The sequence below is a fragment of the Centroberyx gerrardi genome, chromosome 12 (genome assembly GCF_048128805.1).
Source record: "Centroberyx gerrardi isolate f3 chromosome 12, fCenGer3.hap1.cur.20231027, whole genome shotgun sequence".
In the NCBI taxonomy this organism is placed as follows: Eukaryota; Metazoa; Chordata; class Actinopteri; order Beryciformes; family Berycidae; genus Centroberyx; species Centroberyx gerrardi.
Genome location: NC_136008.1, coordinates 21,230,718 through 21,247,577, shown reverse-complemented (window position 1 = coordinate 21,247,577; position 16,860 = coordinate 21,230,718). Strand labels below are relative to the sequence as shown.

The window sequence follows — 16,860 nt, the reverse complement described above, 5'->3', positions numbered from 1 at the left end:
TTACGACATGGTTCCAATAACAAGACATCTAGATTTAATATGGCTTGATAAAGCGGTCCGACTTGATATGACGACCAGACTGTGTGAGGCGATGGCGTGGATTCAACAGCGCGCCACGCAGGCCAGAGGGGCGGGAGGCAAACCACAGGACGCTGTTACGGAAGAAGTCGTTTCTAGTGTCCGATTCCCAGTGATTGGATCAAATTCTGTCCGGCCATCACTGGACACCAGTGTGGTTTACCTATCCAAGGCTCCTCCCTCATACCTCTTTTTATAACCAGACTCCCAGTCACGTCTCCTCTATATATGCACCACTATCTTTTTACAACCATCATATTGCTATTGCAAGCACTACCACCAAACCCAACTAGAAAGACAAAAGCAAACACTTGCTGAAATGTTTTGGTCCATTTTGTCCCCCCCCCCCCCCCCCCCAAGATTAACTCCATGGAGGTAAAGGGTTTTATTCCAGCCGCAGTGACGATTCTGTTTTGTTTGGTATTTTGTCAAAGTGTCTCTGTAAAGACTTGTTTACTTCTTCATCACATGGTTTCTTGATGACAGATGGAGACAAACATTCACACCCAGTAACATTCACATACACACAACCAAAATAAATAGTATGGTACCCCCACAGCACAACCGTCATTATAAGCGTCCTGCGTTACTGATTTACATTTTTAGATTTTCCATTCATTTGGCCTGTTCAGTACCTTCATAGTAGATCGATCCCGTTAAATAAGGTGAAAGTAAAATTCCACTAGTGCAAAATAATGTCTCTCTCTGAGAGCAATAAGGAAACAAAGATCAACACAAAAATACCTTTGACTTAAGTTTATCTAGACAGAAAAATAAAGTGGCACTGATATCAAATTATATTAGAATAAAGAGTAAAAACAAACTGCAGTCACATTCACCCGCTTCTTCAGTCTGAGCACTAAGGCTTGTTTGTAGCTCAGTCACTGGCTCAGACTCATTCTCCGTCTTTACACAAAACATGTCGCATATGCAAGCATGCATGTGCATGTGCACACACACACACACACACACACACACATACTAAACACACATTTTTGCACATAATGATGCACAAAGCAGGTAATCATTGAATGGGAGCCATAACATTGGAGTTTAAGACTGAGGGAGAAATAATTGGCTGCATCAATCTATCCACACACAGTCCATGCTGAGGGCCTCACAGGGGAATGACCTTGATGTTACAGACTGGAGGAGACACCAGGCTGACTGCTAACACCCCCTAGTGGTCAAATACAATAATTGCAGCTCTTTACCTCCACTGAAAAGATGTTGAAGTTAACGACCAAAAGCCCCAGCAACTTTACCAACAATGCCTTGCCAGCATATAATTACTTAACAGGGTAAAACAGGAGTCATAACTAATTCCTGGCAATTGAAACAGGCACAAGTCTGCTTCTCTTTCCCACTTCCATCCTATAGGCCTACAGGTGAATCTCATTTTCACTGGGGTTGTGGCATTGTGGAGATACTCATACATCATTTTCTGAGATGAATTCCTTTCAGAGGAATTTAGATAATTATATGGACTGATGAGGTCACTGGAGGAGACGTTACAGGTCTTCCCTACATGGCATAATAGAAATAATATAACGGTAAATCTAGAGCATGGACTGCCCCTCCATGTCAACTCTGCTTTCTGTTCAACACAGGGATGATTGACAGCTGAGACTTAGTGGCTGTTCCTTTTAGCCAGATGATTAATTTCCACCTATTGGAATGGGTTTGTGCGTTAAGACACAAGGTAGAGTGGTAATTAGTTGCATCATTTCATAGCAAGTGAAGCGCCACCTGTCTTATCTACAACACTCAGTGTTTTAATATGTCTGATATCTTCTCCATACCTTTACCTTTATAAGATGTTTACTCTCCCTCTACATTTCACACCAGCTTCCGTTTCTTAGGACAAGACAAATAAGGCAAAGAGAAGCTGCCACAGTGACAGTTCTGACAGTAAGGGAGGGGACAAACCGTACAGTATGAGTATTATGGGGTTCAGTTCATATGCTCTGCATATAAATACCCAGTTTGTCCATCAGACAGTTACGCACAGTTACATCGTTAGGATATTGAATTCTGTCATGGGATGGAGAAGTTGGAATAGTTTCTTCATCAGTGAGAGCTGCTGTCCGGACCGGTGGAACAGCCAGTGTGTCCCATCCATATTCGTTAAGCAAAACCAACAGCAGCCCGAAGCGCTGACCGGCTCAGCTTTCTGTCAGTCTGACTCTGTCAGCCGATCCCGGCCATTCTCACTTCAAACATCCAGGTCCGGAATCGTTTCCTCCTTAAGCTGAATGTCGTTATCGGAGCCCGTGCCCACGTCCGAGTCGAAGAGCGAGTGGTCCGAGTCGGGGGAGTGCGCGTGCGTGCCCGCGGCCGAGCGGCTGCCGGAGTCGCTGTCGTCCAGAGTGTCAGTCCTGGAGAACAGGCCGAAGTCCAGCAGGCCGGTGGGCGAGCCGCCGGAGCTGCTCTCGCTGTCTCCGTCATAATAAAGATCCTCCACCTCCACGAACCACTCGGGCCAGAACCGCCTCCGCATCCGCTCACAGAACATGGCCAGGTTGATCAGCTCACCTGTTGACAACAACACACACAGCAGGTTCACACTTACTGTGCGCTCATTTACATACGCGGGTAACACCAGCTGGAGGCATTACAATGAGTGAGCACTTCAGTTGCTATGAGATCATTCAGCACAGCGACAGAAAAAAAGGCTTTTCAAACTAGTTACTGACACTGTGAGTTTGAGGAGGAGGCAGAAGACACACTGGGGATACATTTTGAGACGTTTTATGTGTTCTTTTCCCTTTACTATGAGTTCTTTCATCAAAAATGAAGTATCAACCTGACGACAGCGAAGGGGCATGATGAACTTGATTTTTGACATTACAAGCTCCAATTTCATGTTCACTCTTTGATTTCCATTTTTCTCACTTTGAGAACAAAAGAGACTCCAGTGTTCCCCGCTCTAAATAGTGTCTTGGGAGGACATGATGAAACCAAGAATCAAAGCCTGTGTCAGTAACACTGCATTGCAGCAGTATATTGTTGCCATCTAGTGGGCGGAACAGACAAATACTTCTGTGACAAGCCAGCTAGAGAAAAAAAGGGAATAAATGCTCTAGTAAAACAAAATAGGCAGAATTATGCTTACATAAGTAGGTGGGAATATTATAGCTCAAAATAAAACAAAACAAAAAAGGATAAATATGTGATGTTTACATGTTCACTACAGTATTCAGCTGTACTTATATACACTGATGTGCATGTAGGCAGGAATAGCGAACACATCCACTGACCTTTGATGAGCTGCTCTGGTCGTGTGCCAGGCAGAGTCCACATGGCCTGGGCTAGATGCCCAAACACTGTGGCATCTAATGTTGATATCTTAGTACCCATGAAGTACTTCTTATCTCCTAGAGGACACAGAGGAGAAACAGCAATACTGCATTTATGGTGTTTAGAAGAGTGGACCCCTCCCTCATCCCCCCTTCACCCGGCCAAATGTTTTCTAGACCTCTATCCGAATAGGAAAGAGCAGACAGTTAAAAAACTATAAGTGAGTTACTTTTAAAAGGAATTAGCTACTTAAAAGTAACTAGATGCATTACAAAGTTGTCGTAGCAATATGGCTTGTGCTGCTGCGTTCTTGATTATTGTTTTAAAATGCAATGCAAGACTATCGCTCTGTTTTTAAAACAGTAAACAAATCTCAATTACATAGATTGTGTTTTTTCTATTAGCAGCATGCAGTCTGCACAAGATGCCATGGGATTTTCGCTTTTTTCTCCTTTTAAAAAAAAAATGTACTCAAAAACAATGGAAGCGTAAGTGCGTAAGAGAAGGCTGGTAGTCCTTAAAATCAGAAAAAACACCTGCACAGTCTACACTTGCACATTAAATACTATTGGGACTAATTTGCTTGAACAAAAATGAAACAATATGAAAGAAAAATAAAAGCAACAACATTCTAATTTCAAAAAGTAACTAATAACAGATTACAATAATTGAAAAACCAACATGGAGTTACTAGTTACCACAAATAAGTAATCTAAGTGAATCTACTTTAACACATTACAAAGTCACACGTTAACTCCAACAAATCTATGATGGAATCAGCTATAAACACTGAGAACAACATATGTATCCTACAGTGGTTACTAATACAGATATAGATAATACAGAATTCTGAAGTAAGGCCAAGTACAAATCGTTGGTATTAAACTCTTTTCTGACCTTAAAGATGACTTACACTAAAATCAATAATCTTTCTTTGCCCCTTTAGAGATTATAATACATCACAAACTAATTTCATCTTGAGCTGGAACAGCTGCACTTTCAGCAGCACTAAAACTTTTTACATTCACTCTTTTGGCACTTAGGTCTGGAACAGCACACGGTGCAACCATCTGCTGAAATGATGATGTTGGTACAGAAAGTACTGATGCATTCTGTCAGGGAGAAGCTTTCCATTTTACAACTACCGGCCATCCATTACAATGATGCAAACAGATCGATGCAAATTATTTCTCTCTGCAGCATCTGACTGCTTGTTGACGTCTCACTCAGATATTTTATCCCTGTGCCTTACTTCCAAACCTTTCCCTCTTTTCATTCACACACACACATTTTGTACTGACATATATAAAAACAAATCTTTGGTGTGTGTGTATTATAAATATTTGCACCATATATGAAGGAATTTTAAAACATGTTTCCTCCTCCCGGGATACAGTATACAGTACATAAATATATCATATTTTGAAATAGCTATATGTATTTAGTCATATTCTGAAAGGCCACATTTTGTTTGTGTATGAGGAGGGAGGAATGTGTATTCGTATGTATTCTGAATACAAAAACTAAATGTAGCCGTATGCTACCTATGCTACCTAAAAAAAGAATACCTTTAAAGTGGGAATACCTTTAAAGTGAAAGCCAGAAACTCACAAGGCCATTTAAATAGTGGCAGCCTGGCAGGTGTTCTACATCTTCAGAAAATGTGGCACCAAAGAAAATTTGTGTCTGTAGTTTTCAGAACTTTTTTCCTGTAATTTTTCACTTTCTGATCTGTAACTTTATACCTCAAATGTGGCAAAGCGATCTAGAACTATGATGAGGTAACTAGTAACTGTAATGGAAAACATTTTTAACAGTAACCTACCCAATTCTGGCAATGGTAAAGGTTTGGAAAAGAAGGCGAGAAAGCTCATCTAGCACTTGTGCAATTTCACTTCAGATCTACACAAACACACACACACACACACACATACACCCACACACTCCCTCTCCCCTCCATACCCAGCAGGGTGGCCAGCGTCCTCATGTCCTTCTCCATCAGGGCGTACACCTCCTCCTTGGAGAAGCGTCCGATGCCGTGGCCGTACATCTCCCTGCGCACCATGCTGCCGTTCAGGTGGCTCAGCAGCCACTTGAGCGTGTCGCTCAGCGGGCCGCTCATCGCCAGCAGCTTCTGGGTTTCCTCCAGATTGTCCACCCACTGGCAGTAGGCTATCGTCCTGGAGAACACACCAAACAGACATCACATCACTACCAATTCAGCATCTTTACACTGTTAGCTTCAGAATTGTCACTTTTAAGGCATGGATGCAGCTGGCATCAATCTATATTACAGAGCTTTTAATTATTAGCCATATTAGCCGGATCACAGCCTGAGGTCCTCGAGGAGTCTAGCTTAACAAGACGCACTTGAGCTGCCTAATGTCCCGCCATAATCACCATGACATATTGAACATAACCAGCTATGCTAATGATGTCATCAATTAAGCTAAGTAATGCATTCATTACCAAATATTTCTATGTCAACATACTTGTCTTTACAAAACACATGGACAGGATTAAGATGAACACCGTATCTAAAAGCATTAAGGATTTATAGTAGCTTCAAGAAATCAGTTTTTCCTTATTCATTTTTCCTTAAAATTTATGCAGCAAGGTGCTACTAAATTTAACCAGATCATCTACTCTATAGGGGTATCCTGTGGTGTAGGTATGAAGTTTCTATCATCTATTGTTACTGAGTTAAGGATGTATCTACACACAGACAGACAGACAGACAGATGCCACCATGACAACATACTGCAATGTCCCGCATACCATCTGCCATGGTGGTGGGACAAGAGGTTCCTATTGGCTGCTCCAAAGTCTAGATTAAAAACTAGCTGTGATCAGTTCTTTGCCATCGAGGCTGCTACACTCTGGATCAACCTGCCAAAACAGCTTAGGCTGCTAAATCTGTATCTTCTCTTAAATTACTTGTTAAAACTCAATTTTACAGATTGGCTTTTATGTAATGATACTCCTTTGTAAAGACTTTGTTCTGAAAAGTGTTATGTGAATAAAGGTTATTATTCTAAATATATACTGCATTTTCATAAAGATATATACACTACACACACTCAATTCAGGATGCATCCACAGACGCTGCAGAAGGCTATTGTTGTGAAAAACATAAAAGTTCTGGTATCCATCAGCAGTAGGTTGTTGCTCTGCACACACATCTCCAGAAATGTAACGTAAGATTTACATCCCTCGCCCAGCAGATCTATTTGGCTGCCAACAATTTTATATGAATGAGGGCAAAAAATACTATTTACACACCAACAGGCTAATACAAGTTCCATCCCTTATTTAATTGGCAGTAGGCTATCACACAGCATATTCACTAAGTTACTGGTATCATGCTATCGTCCTGCAAACATATGCAATACTTACACATTATAGTACATCTACCCACACTATGTTTACATTTATATGTTGAAACATACACAGATGTTACCAGTGAGGACTGTTTCTGCACACATGCTGTCTAAAATCTACAAATCTCCTGTATGTTACAGCATCGCCAACTGGCAGTAGGCTCTTGTTCTTGAGAAAACATGAAACATATGTTTATCACTTTCATTAAGCCGTGGTCCTGGTGGTGAGGTCGTACACCATCTGCCAACAGGCAGCAGGCTAGTGGGACCAAGTTCACGTGTTTTATAGCATCTACCCAGATGCTATCAAGTTGGAGACACATAAAAATTGTACTGATGCTCTGTCCTGTAATGTAAATCGTGTAAAGCGTTTGCATTTGATATTTTAACTGCGCTTCTCTGTAAAACCTACAGTAGAAAGTTCAAGGATACTGAATTGAACCCAATTCCAATTCTGAAAAAAAGAATGAGGTTACAGCCTTCTGAACAGATCCATGGTGTAGTGATGTGGTGAGAAAAATAACAGACAGCCCCACTGCCCTATTACCAAACAAGCTTTATGTCTATTGGCAGCTAGCCTGCGCCTGATCGATAACTGTACAGCACCGCTTCCTCCTGCCTGCGTCTCCTTGACCGTTCATCAGCTATACTGCTCTCAGCTCACTGCCAGGAGCCAGCATCGTATATTTACCCTTCAATCTGTCAGGTTGTTGTTATACATGAGGAAACGCTCAGGGTCTGGGAGCCGGCTGCTCATGCAGGAACAGGTTAGAGGAGGCAAGGTGACTGTGCGCCCATCCGAGACATTCAATTAAGGTGCTGGGTTAAAAACCGGATGAATAAAAGAAATCCACTCATTGCTGCATTGCATGCTTCCTTTGTTGAACCGTTCATTTATTGACAAATTCAGGGTTTGGGAGAAAATAGCAGAATGCAGATTCCCTCTTGCTTGGGTTAGAAAAAGGTGAGCTCAGAAGGCAAATGAACCAATCAGAGAGCTGTTTCATAGCAGTAGACCGTCACAGTCCTGTGTGTCTGTTAGGGCAAAAAAAGGGACTCCTGAGGAGGCTGTCCAATAGCTACACTGAATGTACATAATGTATCTAACATTAGGGAGTTGCAGCCCCTTTTCCACCAATCACATCTCAATTGTCTCAAAGCTTAATAATACTTTAACTCATCTGCTTCTGTTTATCTCCTCCTCCTCTGTGATTGGTATAGATTCAATAAGGGATAATGGCTTTTTCCTGGATTCACCTCATCAGTGGACTTCATGAAAAGAGGAAGTGTCCCTATTCGGTGTGTAGTCTCTGTGCAGCCAGCCTGTCATACAGCTCCTGGTGAGTGCAGACACTAACAAGATTATGCTGCTATATTCCTGTACAGTTGCATTTTTCCACACCACATTATTACCCTCATTAGCGGAAAAACCTATTAGCCTTAACATGCTGAAAGCCCGGGAGCCCCAAGCGATAGTTGTGCCAGTAGAAACTAACCCAGGGTGTTGTATGACTGTGAGAGAGTGGGACCTCTTGTCTGAGCCCAGACCCTCTGTCTCCAGTCTACAGTCTGCTGTGTGACTGTGTGTGACTGGTCGCTGCAGGGAAACTGAATAAAAGCATCTGGCCTACATCTCTGGTGACTGTCCAGCGGCCACACGCTCCTTCCTGTCCTGTTACATGATCTGCTGTCCTCAGAGGATCTGCTGTCCTTTACAGGTTCAGCAAAGAGTTGTTCATATACAAAAAGCTCAAATACTAAAAGACCTTAGCCTAATAATAGTGGATCTCATACAGTCAAAAAATATCTTGTGAACACTAGAAAGGCCAAAGGATTTTGAGGTCTAAGAAAAGGCCAACAAGCAAATATCATTTGAGAGGGTAAATACAATTTAAATCAGTATCATCTTTTAAATCACTTCTTAAAACTAATTTTCATTTTTCTCTCATAGACTTTTTTTTTTGTTTTTATGCAAATTACCTTTTATTGTTTTTTGACCTCCCTTTTATGACTCTTGCCTTGCTTTTATATTTCTGACCTTGTTTTTATTGCCTTTGCTGCTGATTTTGCTGTTGATGACTTTTTTTTATCCTTTGTAAAGTGCTTTGTTGTAGTTTCCAAAGAAAAGAATCAAAGTAAATACACCACTAGACAAGCCAGGTCCTGCTTTTGATAGATGTTGACTGGATGTAAGTGCTGTAAGCATGATTTTATCGTCATGTATAATTCATTGATTGATTCATTAATTGATTGATTCATTCATTCATTGTCTTTACCCACTTATTCTTATTCAGGGTCTTTGCAAGGCTATTTCTCCTCTGTTGACCATAATCTCTAGCAAACTAATCATTTAAGTGCACGGAGAGATGTGGTAGAAAATGGGCATAAGGCAGTTGCCATGGTTGCCACCTCCTCAATTTCCTGCGACCGTTGTTATGGCAATATCAATCAAGCAAATTGATGGGTCTGAAACGCTGTGTGTATGATCTCACCCTGCCTTAGTGCTGCTGCCAGCCTGCAACTGGCCACACAAAGAGCAACAAGCCGCCACACTGCCCTTTCCTGACATAAATTATTCAATCAATAGGCCTGTATGAGGGTCTAAACATAGCGCAGGATGTGAGGGGGGGCAGAGAAAGGAGAGAAAGGAGGTGAGCCAAGGAGAGAGAGGGAGGGGAGATGCAGGTTTCATGAATGACTTCAGAATTGTTATGAAATTCACCGCTCACTACGCACACATGGTAAACAAACCTGCCTCTGTCTCCCAGTTACGCAATTTTCCACCACTCCAGGAAGAGAGAGAGTTTACACATATCACATCCTCAGCTGCTCCTTCATTTTCTTTCACATGAAAAAACCTAAAAGCCTTACATGTGAAGATCCAATGGTTTGACTCAAAATGTCTCTTGAAGCTATCCAGAGATCAATCAACAGAGGGGAATAGGCGACATCATGTTGATACAGCTGGATCGAACAGCGTTAGATCAGGGTGTGTGTGTGTGTGTGTGTGTGTGTGTGTGTGGAGGGGGGGGTGATGATGGATAGAGCTTTTAGGTAATGGAAAACACCCTGTGTCGCTCTGGGAGCAGGAGGAGTGCTGAATGATTTCCTAGCAGCAGTGTCTTTCTGCAGTGACTCACCAGAGCAGAGGAAGGCTGGTGACAGAATACTGATGCTCAGAATACAGTTGGTCAAAGTCGTGTAATGAATAGAATAGAATAGAATAGAATAGAATAGAATAGAATAGAATCCAAGTCGCCCCAAAGGGAATTTGTTTTGAACTGGCATCATTAATCCTGTAATCCCATACAGGCAGGGTGTGCTAGGATGTGTAACACTGAAATAAAATAAAAATCTAAGAATCAAAATCACTAGAAGCATAATTCTTTTAGCTGTTAAAATAATTTTAAGATAATACATTGTTCTTTAAATAAAAGCAATGTAGGCTCATGATATGGTTTGCCATTGAGATTATTAGATGCTGATGATACTGATGAATGATGTTGAGATGAATCATTAGAGATCACTGGATGTCTAAATACTATTTTGCCACTAAAATCACAAAGGGTTCATGATATGGGTCTTCCAATGAAATCACAGAGGAAATGTCTTAACCCACTGAAATCTGTGAATAGTCCAAGTTCATACTAGCTTGCCAAAGAAACAAATGCAATGCTGTGTATTCTAAGTGGCTAAATGAGAGGGCGTGGTGTTACTGTAAGGACCGACAGTGGGATGAGACACTCACCAGTAGAGGTGTTCCTCCACCATCTTGGTGACGGCGCGGGACACAGCTCTCTCCTCGGGGGTGAGGTTCTTGTTGAGGTTGACGCCCAGCTTCTCCTCCAGGAAGTCCACGATGAACTCCGACCCTGAAACCTGCTGGTGGTTGTACTCGATCCAGGGCATCTTGCCCTGCGGCGACAGCTTCCCATCAAAGTAGTTCTGCAGAGGGAGGGAGACGGATCAGTGGGAGAAGGTGTAGGCTTCTACGTACGTGTTCAGGACAAAAAGAGCGTTTGTTGCTGTAGGTAAACATGCCAATGGCTTGTCGAGATCTAAACAACTTTCTTTCTCCTACAAAAATAAAAAAAATAACATAAATGAACAACTTGTTAAGAGTGATCTCCTGTAGCTCTATGACAAACACTGAAGCAGAGTCCATTGAGTTTCACCTGGTAGGGCAGGTCCACCATGCGCAGGTAAGTCTCTATTTTGAGGCAGAAGGGTGAGAGGCTGGGCACGCCATTCTTTGGCCTGGAGAACTGGTGGAGGATGATGGCATCTTTAGAGTCCAACTCCTGCTCTTTCCTAAAACACACACACACAGAGACAAAACAAAATCCTTAAAGGAGAACACCAGTGTCATTTAGAGTTGTAGCTCATTTACTTCTGTCTACGTCTAGTTTTCATTCCCTCCAGCAACCCATACTGTATGTGATTAGGTTTTTCAACATTTACTCATTTTTCGTTGTTTTGAATATACAAACTTTCCAGTGTCAAACCTATCTTAAAATTAACTGCTGTCCCGGCTAACAACAACTCCCTAAATAAAAAGAGAAGCATGTGACAACAAAGTGTGTGAGGTGACGTGTTTGTGAGGGATTATTTCCTGGCTTAGACTTCCATTCCTTCCTGTGGGTGTCAGGTGATTGACAGTAAGCAGAGCGGAACGTAATGCAGCGTTGATATGAAAACACTCAACTAATTAAATAACAACAAATAACAATTAAATAACAATAAAACAGAAAACTTTGACAAAACCAAATTAAGGCTTTGTGTTTACTGTGATGGATTATCTACTTCAGGCAATTATCAAGTCTGTGGACGTAGTTTTTTAACTGTATGAGGAATTAATGACAGCAAATGGCTTCTTGTAAGGAAAACAAACCCTGACATCCCGACTTCGCTGACTGTGTGCAGACACCAGGAATAATGGAAAGGAGTGGGGCAACCAAGACAACTGGCACAAACCTAAAATAAAAAACACCAGTATCATCCTTCAATAAACAGGTAAAATTGCCAGAAGTCTGCCTTGGACGGACCAGCACTATTACCTGTTTTCTAGGTCAGCCGGTGCAGTGAGATAAATACCAAACACTACTCTGCTTCCACATAGAGTCTGCTGTCCTCCAACCCAGCTGCCTAACTCTAACTCTGTCCTCTGTTTCAGTTTGAGGCTCTTAGAAACCTTCCTGGGAGGAAAGGCTCTCACCTGTGGCTTATTATAGCATGATGACACAGCAAGGACGGTCTCTGCCTCCCTGAGCTCTGTTTTCAAACGCTCCCTACACTCATACACACCTACATATTCTCAGCGCCTCAGCGGGCTTCACTTCATTAACTCTCAAACAATCATTTTGCACAGAGACCTACATGTGTACCTAATCCTGTGCCGTTACCCATGGGAATAAGAAAAATACGTTACGTTAAGTACATTGCCAATAGCTGTTTTTTAACAATGTTAAACTGTTTTAGGGTGGATTTGTGCTTTGAAGTAAAACAATTGGGGAGCAACCTTTTAGAACCAACAATCACGATGAGGTTGGTTTTGTCTTGATTGGCGCTATCTAACTATTTGAATTGAGCATTTGCGGAGGATTTTGTTGATACTGCTCCTCTGTCTCATGATGCCCACTGAGCTGAGTGGGCATTAAGTGTCTCTGTTTAAATCAGAAAAACTGACAAAACATGTAGTCACACTGCTCCAGCTTTAAGCGAACACACTGTAGGATGAGATGAGATAAGATGGTACTTTAAAAAGATATCAGAAGAGGCACAAAACAGACGACAGTTTTGAAAAACTCTAAATCTGATTTACATTGTCAATCCGATCTAGTGGCCACAATAAAATCATGGAAACTTCATTTATGCCCAGGTTTATTTTCATTTCCATAACACTTAACCATGGCCTAACTAGAACTTGTATGTCAGCTTAATAGAATAGGATTTACTTTATTTTTAACTATCATGTCAAACCTGTGGGACCCTGATCCTAATGTATGAGGGCATAAGCTGGTATTTGTGCAGCACATAGGAAGTGGTGAAAGGAGTTTTATTGACTCGCCCCAGCTTCCTTTTTGCAGGCAGGAAGGAAGGTCAGGTTTTGTGGCTGGTCTGCAATCTTTGAGCATCTCTCCGGCGGTGACCGACACTGACACATATCTTTAAGTTTGAATAATTGAACATAACTGTACAGGGGGATGGCAAACCCATACTTACTCTACGCCTTATCTAAGATCATTTTATGAATAATATATCCCATGATAAACCCACCTAAACTCAGTTTACCCATCTTTTTTTTAGGCTGACAGAAATCTTTATGGTCTAAATGCATAGTAGTATACATTGTAAGTAGTATGATGTAAGTTATATGAAAAGTGGGTCTTTTACAGTAAAAAAGCATGCTTTTCTGGAAGTATTATTGATTTGTGTATACAGTGGTGGTTGTTTGCCTTATGATGATCACTAAAATATTTTTATGTACCACTACATATCACTGAGCTTATTCAGATCTTACATTTTGGTGTCGAGTTTTTTAAGGAAGTGCCTCAGGAACAAGAAGTATCACGCTCCTCCTAGTGTCGCTGTCCACTGTACTGTGGTGCTGAAATGTCCCGCAATGTCTCTGTATGCTGCTGTTCACTATAACACGGTGCTAAAACCGTCCTATAATGTCTCTGTCCACTGTCTTGGCTGAAACTGTTAGAAAATGTCTCTGTATGTTGCTGTTCACTGCATTATGGTGCTGAAACTGTCCTATAATATATCATGTTCTTGCAAAAGCCTTCTGAAATCCCCCTGTAGGTGTGCCTAAGGTACAAAGAGCTCTCCGAAACATGAATTATCTGTCATGGACGGACACAGAGCCTAAAGACTGCCTACTGTGGCATGACTGCTGCCAATACCAACACATCACATGGCCCTAACAGATGATGCTGGCGGGCTGCAGGTCCAGCCTCAGTAGCCTACACGTGATTCAGCAATGTTTCCGCACGAAATGCAAGGTTACACAGATTATCATAGAGAGGGAGAGAGGGAGAGAGAGAGAGGGACGGAGAGAGAGAGGGAGGGAGGGGGAAGGGGGAGTGAAAGCAGAAACTAGCAGGCCACTGTTACAGGATGTACTTACTCTGGTACTGGCCTAACCCAAAATAACCCTCAACTGACGAGCACGCATTCACTGCACTAATAGTCCCGATCTAATCATTTTTTGCATCAAAGATTAATCAAATCTCATTCCCTGATTCATCCGCTTGCATTAGAAGGTATAGCTGGAAATGTAGGCGTGTTTTTTTTTTTTTTTAATGCAAACACATCGAGGCAGCAGCTGTCTGTCTCACGGCGGTTCAGTAAAGGTCGCTCTGAAGCCGCAGCGCCACAGTAGCGCTTCATTTATTTCCACTCAGGTGCCGGCGGAGGCACCACGGGACCTGGCACACGCGAGCAGACGCGTGATTCAGTGTTTTTTTTTCTCCACCTAGTCTCGTGTCCTTGGAAGGAGGAAAATATAGGGCCGAAACCTCATCAACAATCGCGAGATCTACATAGAAATTAAACCCTACAGGCCGATTAGTAAATAGTTTTATGACAGCCCATCCCAATGACAGGAATCAATCACTGACTGTCGGCGTGGGTTTGATTTGCCATCTAACCCACAGCTGTGTGAATACAAAACCCAACAGATGATGATGCAGGTGATCAAGCAGACCCACAGTACCACACAGACTCGAGTCTACATTACCTACCTGATAGCGAGCAGCTCATGCAGTAGATAGGCTGCAGCGGCCAGCAGGGCCCCCCCGGTGATGTAGAGGGTCTTCTTCCACCAGGAGTCCGAGCCCAGAGCCGACATGATCCCGCCGTAGTCCTGCAAAGGGAAGGCGATGATATAGCCATACAAAGACTGGTGCTGGTCGGCGCCGCACAGCCCGAGGGGCAGGCTGTGATTCCGCCCGAGCTCAACCACACACGGCCGGGAAGAGGCGAAGCCAGCACCCCAGTACATCCTCCCTCCCTCCGTTAGAGCCCCCCCGCTTCCTCCCTCCTGCAGCCCCCTTTCGGCTTCATCAAAATGCCCCGGCGGTGGGTCTACGGCATGGCGACGGTGTGTTTATTTTCCAGATAGACGTAAGGAGGAGGCTGCACATCCTCGTCTCCCCCAACTCCAGGATGATGCCCCGCACCCAGCTCGCTTTCCTCCGCAGGCTTTGAAGATCAGTGTCAAGCGAGTCAGCGTACAAGAAGACTTCCGGTCCAGATTTTCACAATAAAGCCCTTAATGACGAACATACTACCGTATTTTATGTTAAGTTCTTAATCTGATATGATAATCTGATATTAGTTTTCGTTGTTCTGTACACCCCAATACTTAGGGCGCGTTTGCTGTATTCGTACTGCTTCAGCTGCATTTTGTTCCGTTAAGGAAAGTGGGTTTGTTTCTATAGTGACAAGCTACTACTGTCCACCTGTCACATGGAAAGTAGCACAAATCAGTGACAACTACAGCCATTTCTTACTACCAATACTTTCTCCATTTTGAACACAGAGCATCAACTGATATCAACTGCTTTTAACTTCTCTACCACTACTTTATTCAGTTTCATTCTGGCTGTTGTAGTAGTGAATTGTTCCGAGACTGAAAATGCTCTGCCCTGCCTAAAAAGAAGGCAGGCAGCACTTTTTCCAAATGGCTGCTTTCCATCCACCTGCTCCCCACCCTTCACCATTTACCCAAACCAGGGCAACCAGAATTTATGCTTCATTATTTTTCCTTCTCTATGTATTTGTACACAGCTTTGGTCATGTAGCCTATGTTAATGTTTTACATTTATATTTATTGCTTACATTTGTATTTATCTTGTGCAGCATTTTCTGGCATTAGGCTACTTCTGCACTACTCGGTGCTCTATACGTTTACGTTTCTTCTTCCTATTTATTATTATTAGGCCATATTGCCTTTAATGTAGAAAATGTAGTGGGGGGGGGGGGGGGGGGGGGGACAGCAGAATAGTGTATACATGCTTTAGCCTGTTTTTCCCTGAAGTGACAAATTGTAGACTTTATTTTGAAGGCAATATCGCCACATATCCGGTCTTGTTCTAGCCAACTCCGGCAGCTTGACGCAGCTGGCCTTTTGTCCGTTCCAATGGGGAAGAGTGATGTTACCCCGCCCTGATGAGTCCCTGCATCCCAGTGAAACCAGTAGCTCTAACAGAGCTGATAAACAAATTGCCTATATGGGCCTGCAAAACATACAGAAAGATGCTGAATTGATTACTGTCTATATCATACCAACGGAGGCTATAGGCTTCAATAATCTGAAGAAAAAGCACTATAGCCTAATATTCCTATAATATTCCTAGGGTCTGTGGTACTCCGTAATGAATTTATAGTGACTTTATTATACTTTATTTCCTATGGTATATCACTATAGGATTTTTCATAATCCTTTGATGTATAGTAGTTGCAGTAAACTAAGGTTTTGCTGTGATATTTTATAGTATCCTTCTAAAATGTATTATGCTATGGTATTACTATAGTTCTTTGTAAGGGGTGCGATGATAGTTTAGCTATGGAGGCTATTAGAGAAAACCTAAAAAAGTAGCCAAATCATCTGTCCATTTGTCGGCTGAGCTTGATTCGTTCAAGGCAGTTCATTGACCACAGGCAGTAGCCTACATAAATAATTCATCACTGAATGGACCAGCAACTTAATATAGGCACGGTAAATCAATAGGCCTACAGGTAGGCACAACCACGGGCTGTAAGCCTATACTCACTCTGCAACAACTTCGGAAGTGTAAGAAAACATCCATCTTGACGATGAAATCCACCGGATTCTCTTTCGATCTCGGTTTCTTCGAGCATGCCTAAAGATGGATATAGTCAACTTGATTGAGAAAAGAAGAAAGATCCTATAAGGTCGGTTACATCATCGTCGGTCCCCCTCAGATGCCAACTAACCCTCGGCTCCCTTTAATAAAAAGCAGACGCGCTCAATCCGTCCGGATCAGTCGTCTAGAAGCAGGACAGCACGAGCTAAATATTGCAATGTATTCCAACTATCGTACAATCCACGCGCCAGTTTCAGTGGTACTGC

The 16,860-nt window shown here is 42.4% G+C and overlaps 1 protein-coding gene across 1 annotated transcript; it reads right to left on the bottom strand.

Moving 5' to 3' along the window:
- Positions 1–2,293: 2,293 nt before the first annotated feature.
- faxcb (failed axon connections homolog, metaxin like GST domain containing b) lies at positions 2,294–14,766 on the bottom strand. Its single transcript, XM_071902481.2, has 6 exons — positions 14,507–14,766; positions 10,934–11,069; positions 10,507–10,703; positions 5,341–5,558; positions 3,339–3,455; positions 2,294–2,613 (listed from the first exon to the last, which is right to left on the bottom strand). The coding sequence occupies exons 1-6, from the start codon at positions 14,764–14,766 to the stop codon at positions 2,294–2,296; spliced, it is 1,248 nt and encodes a 415-aa protein (XP_071758582.2).
- Between the last annotated feature and the right edge of the window lie 2,094 nt (positions 14,767–16,860).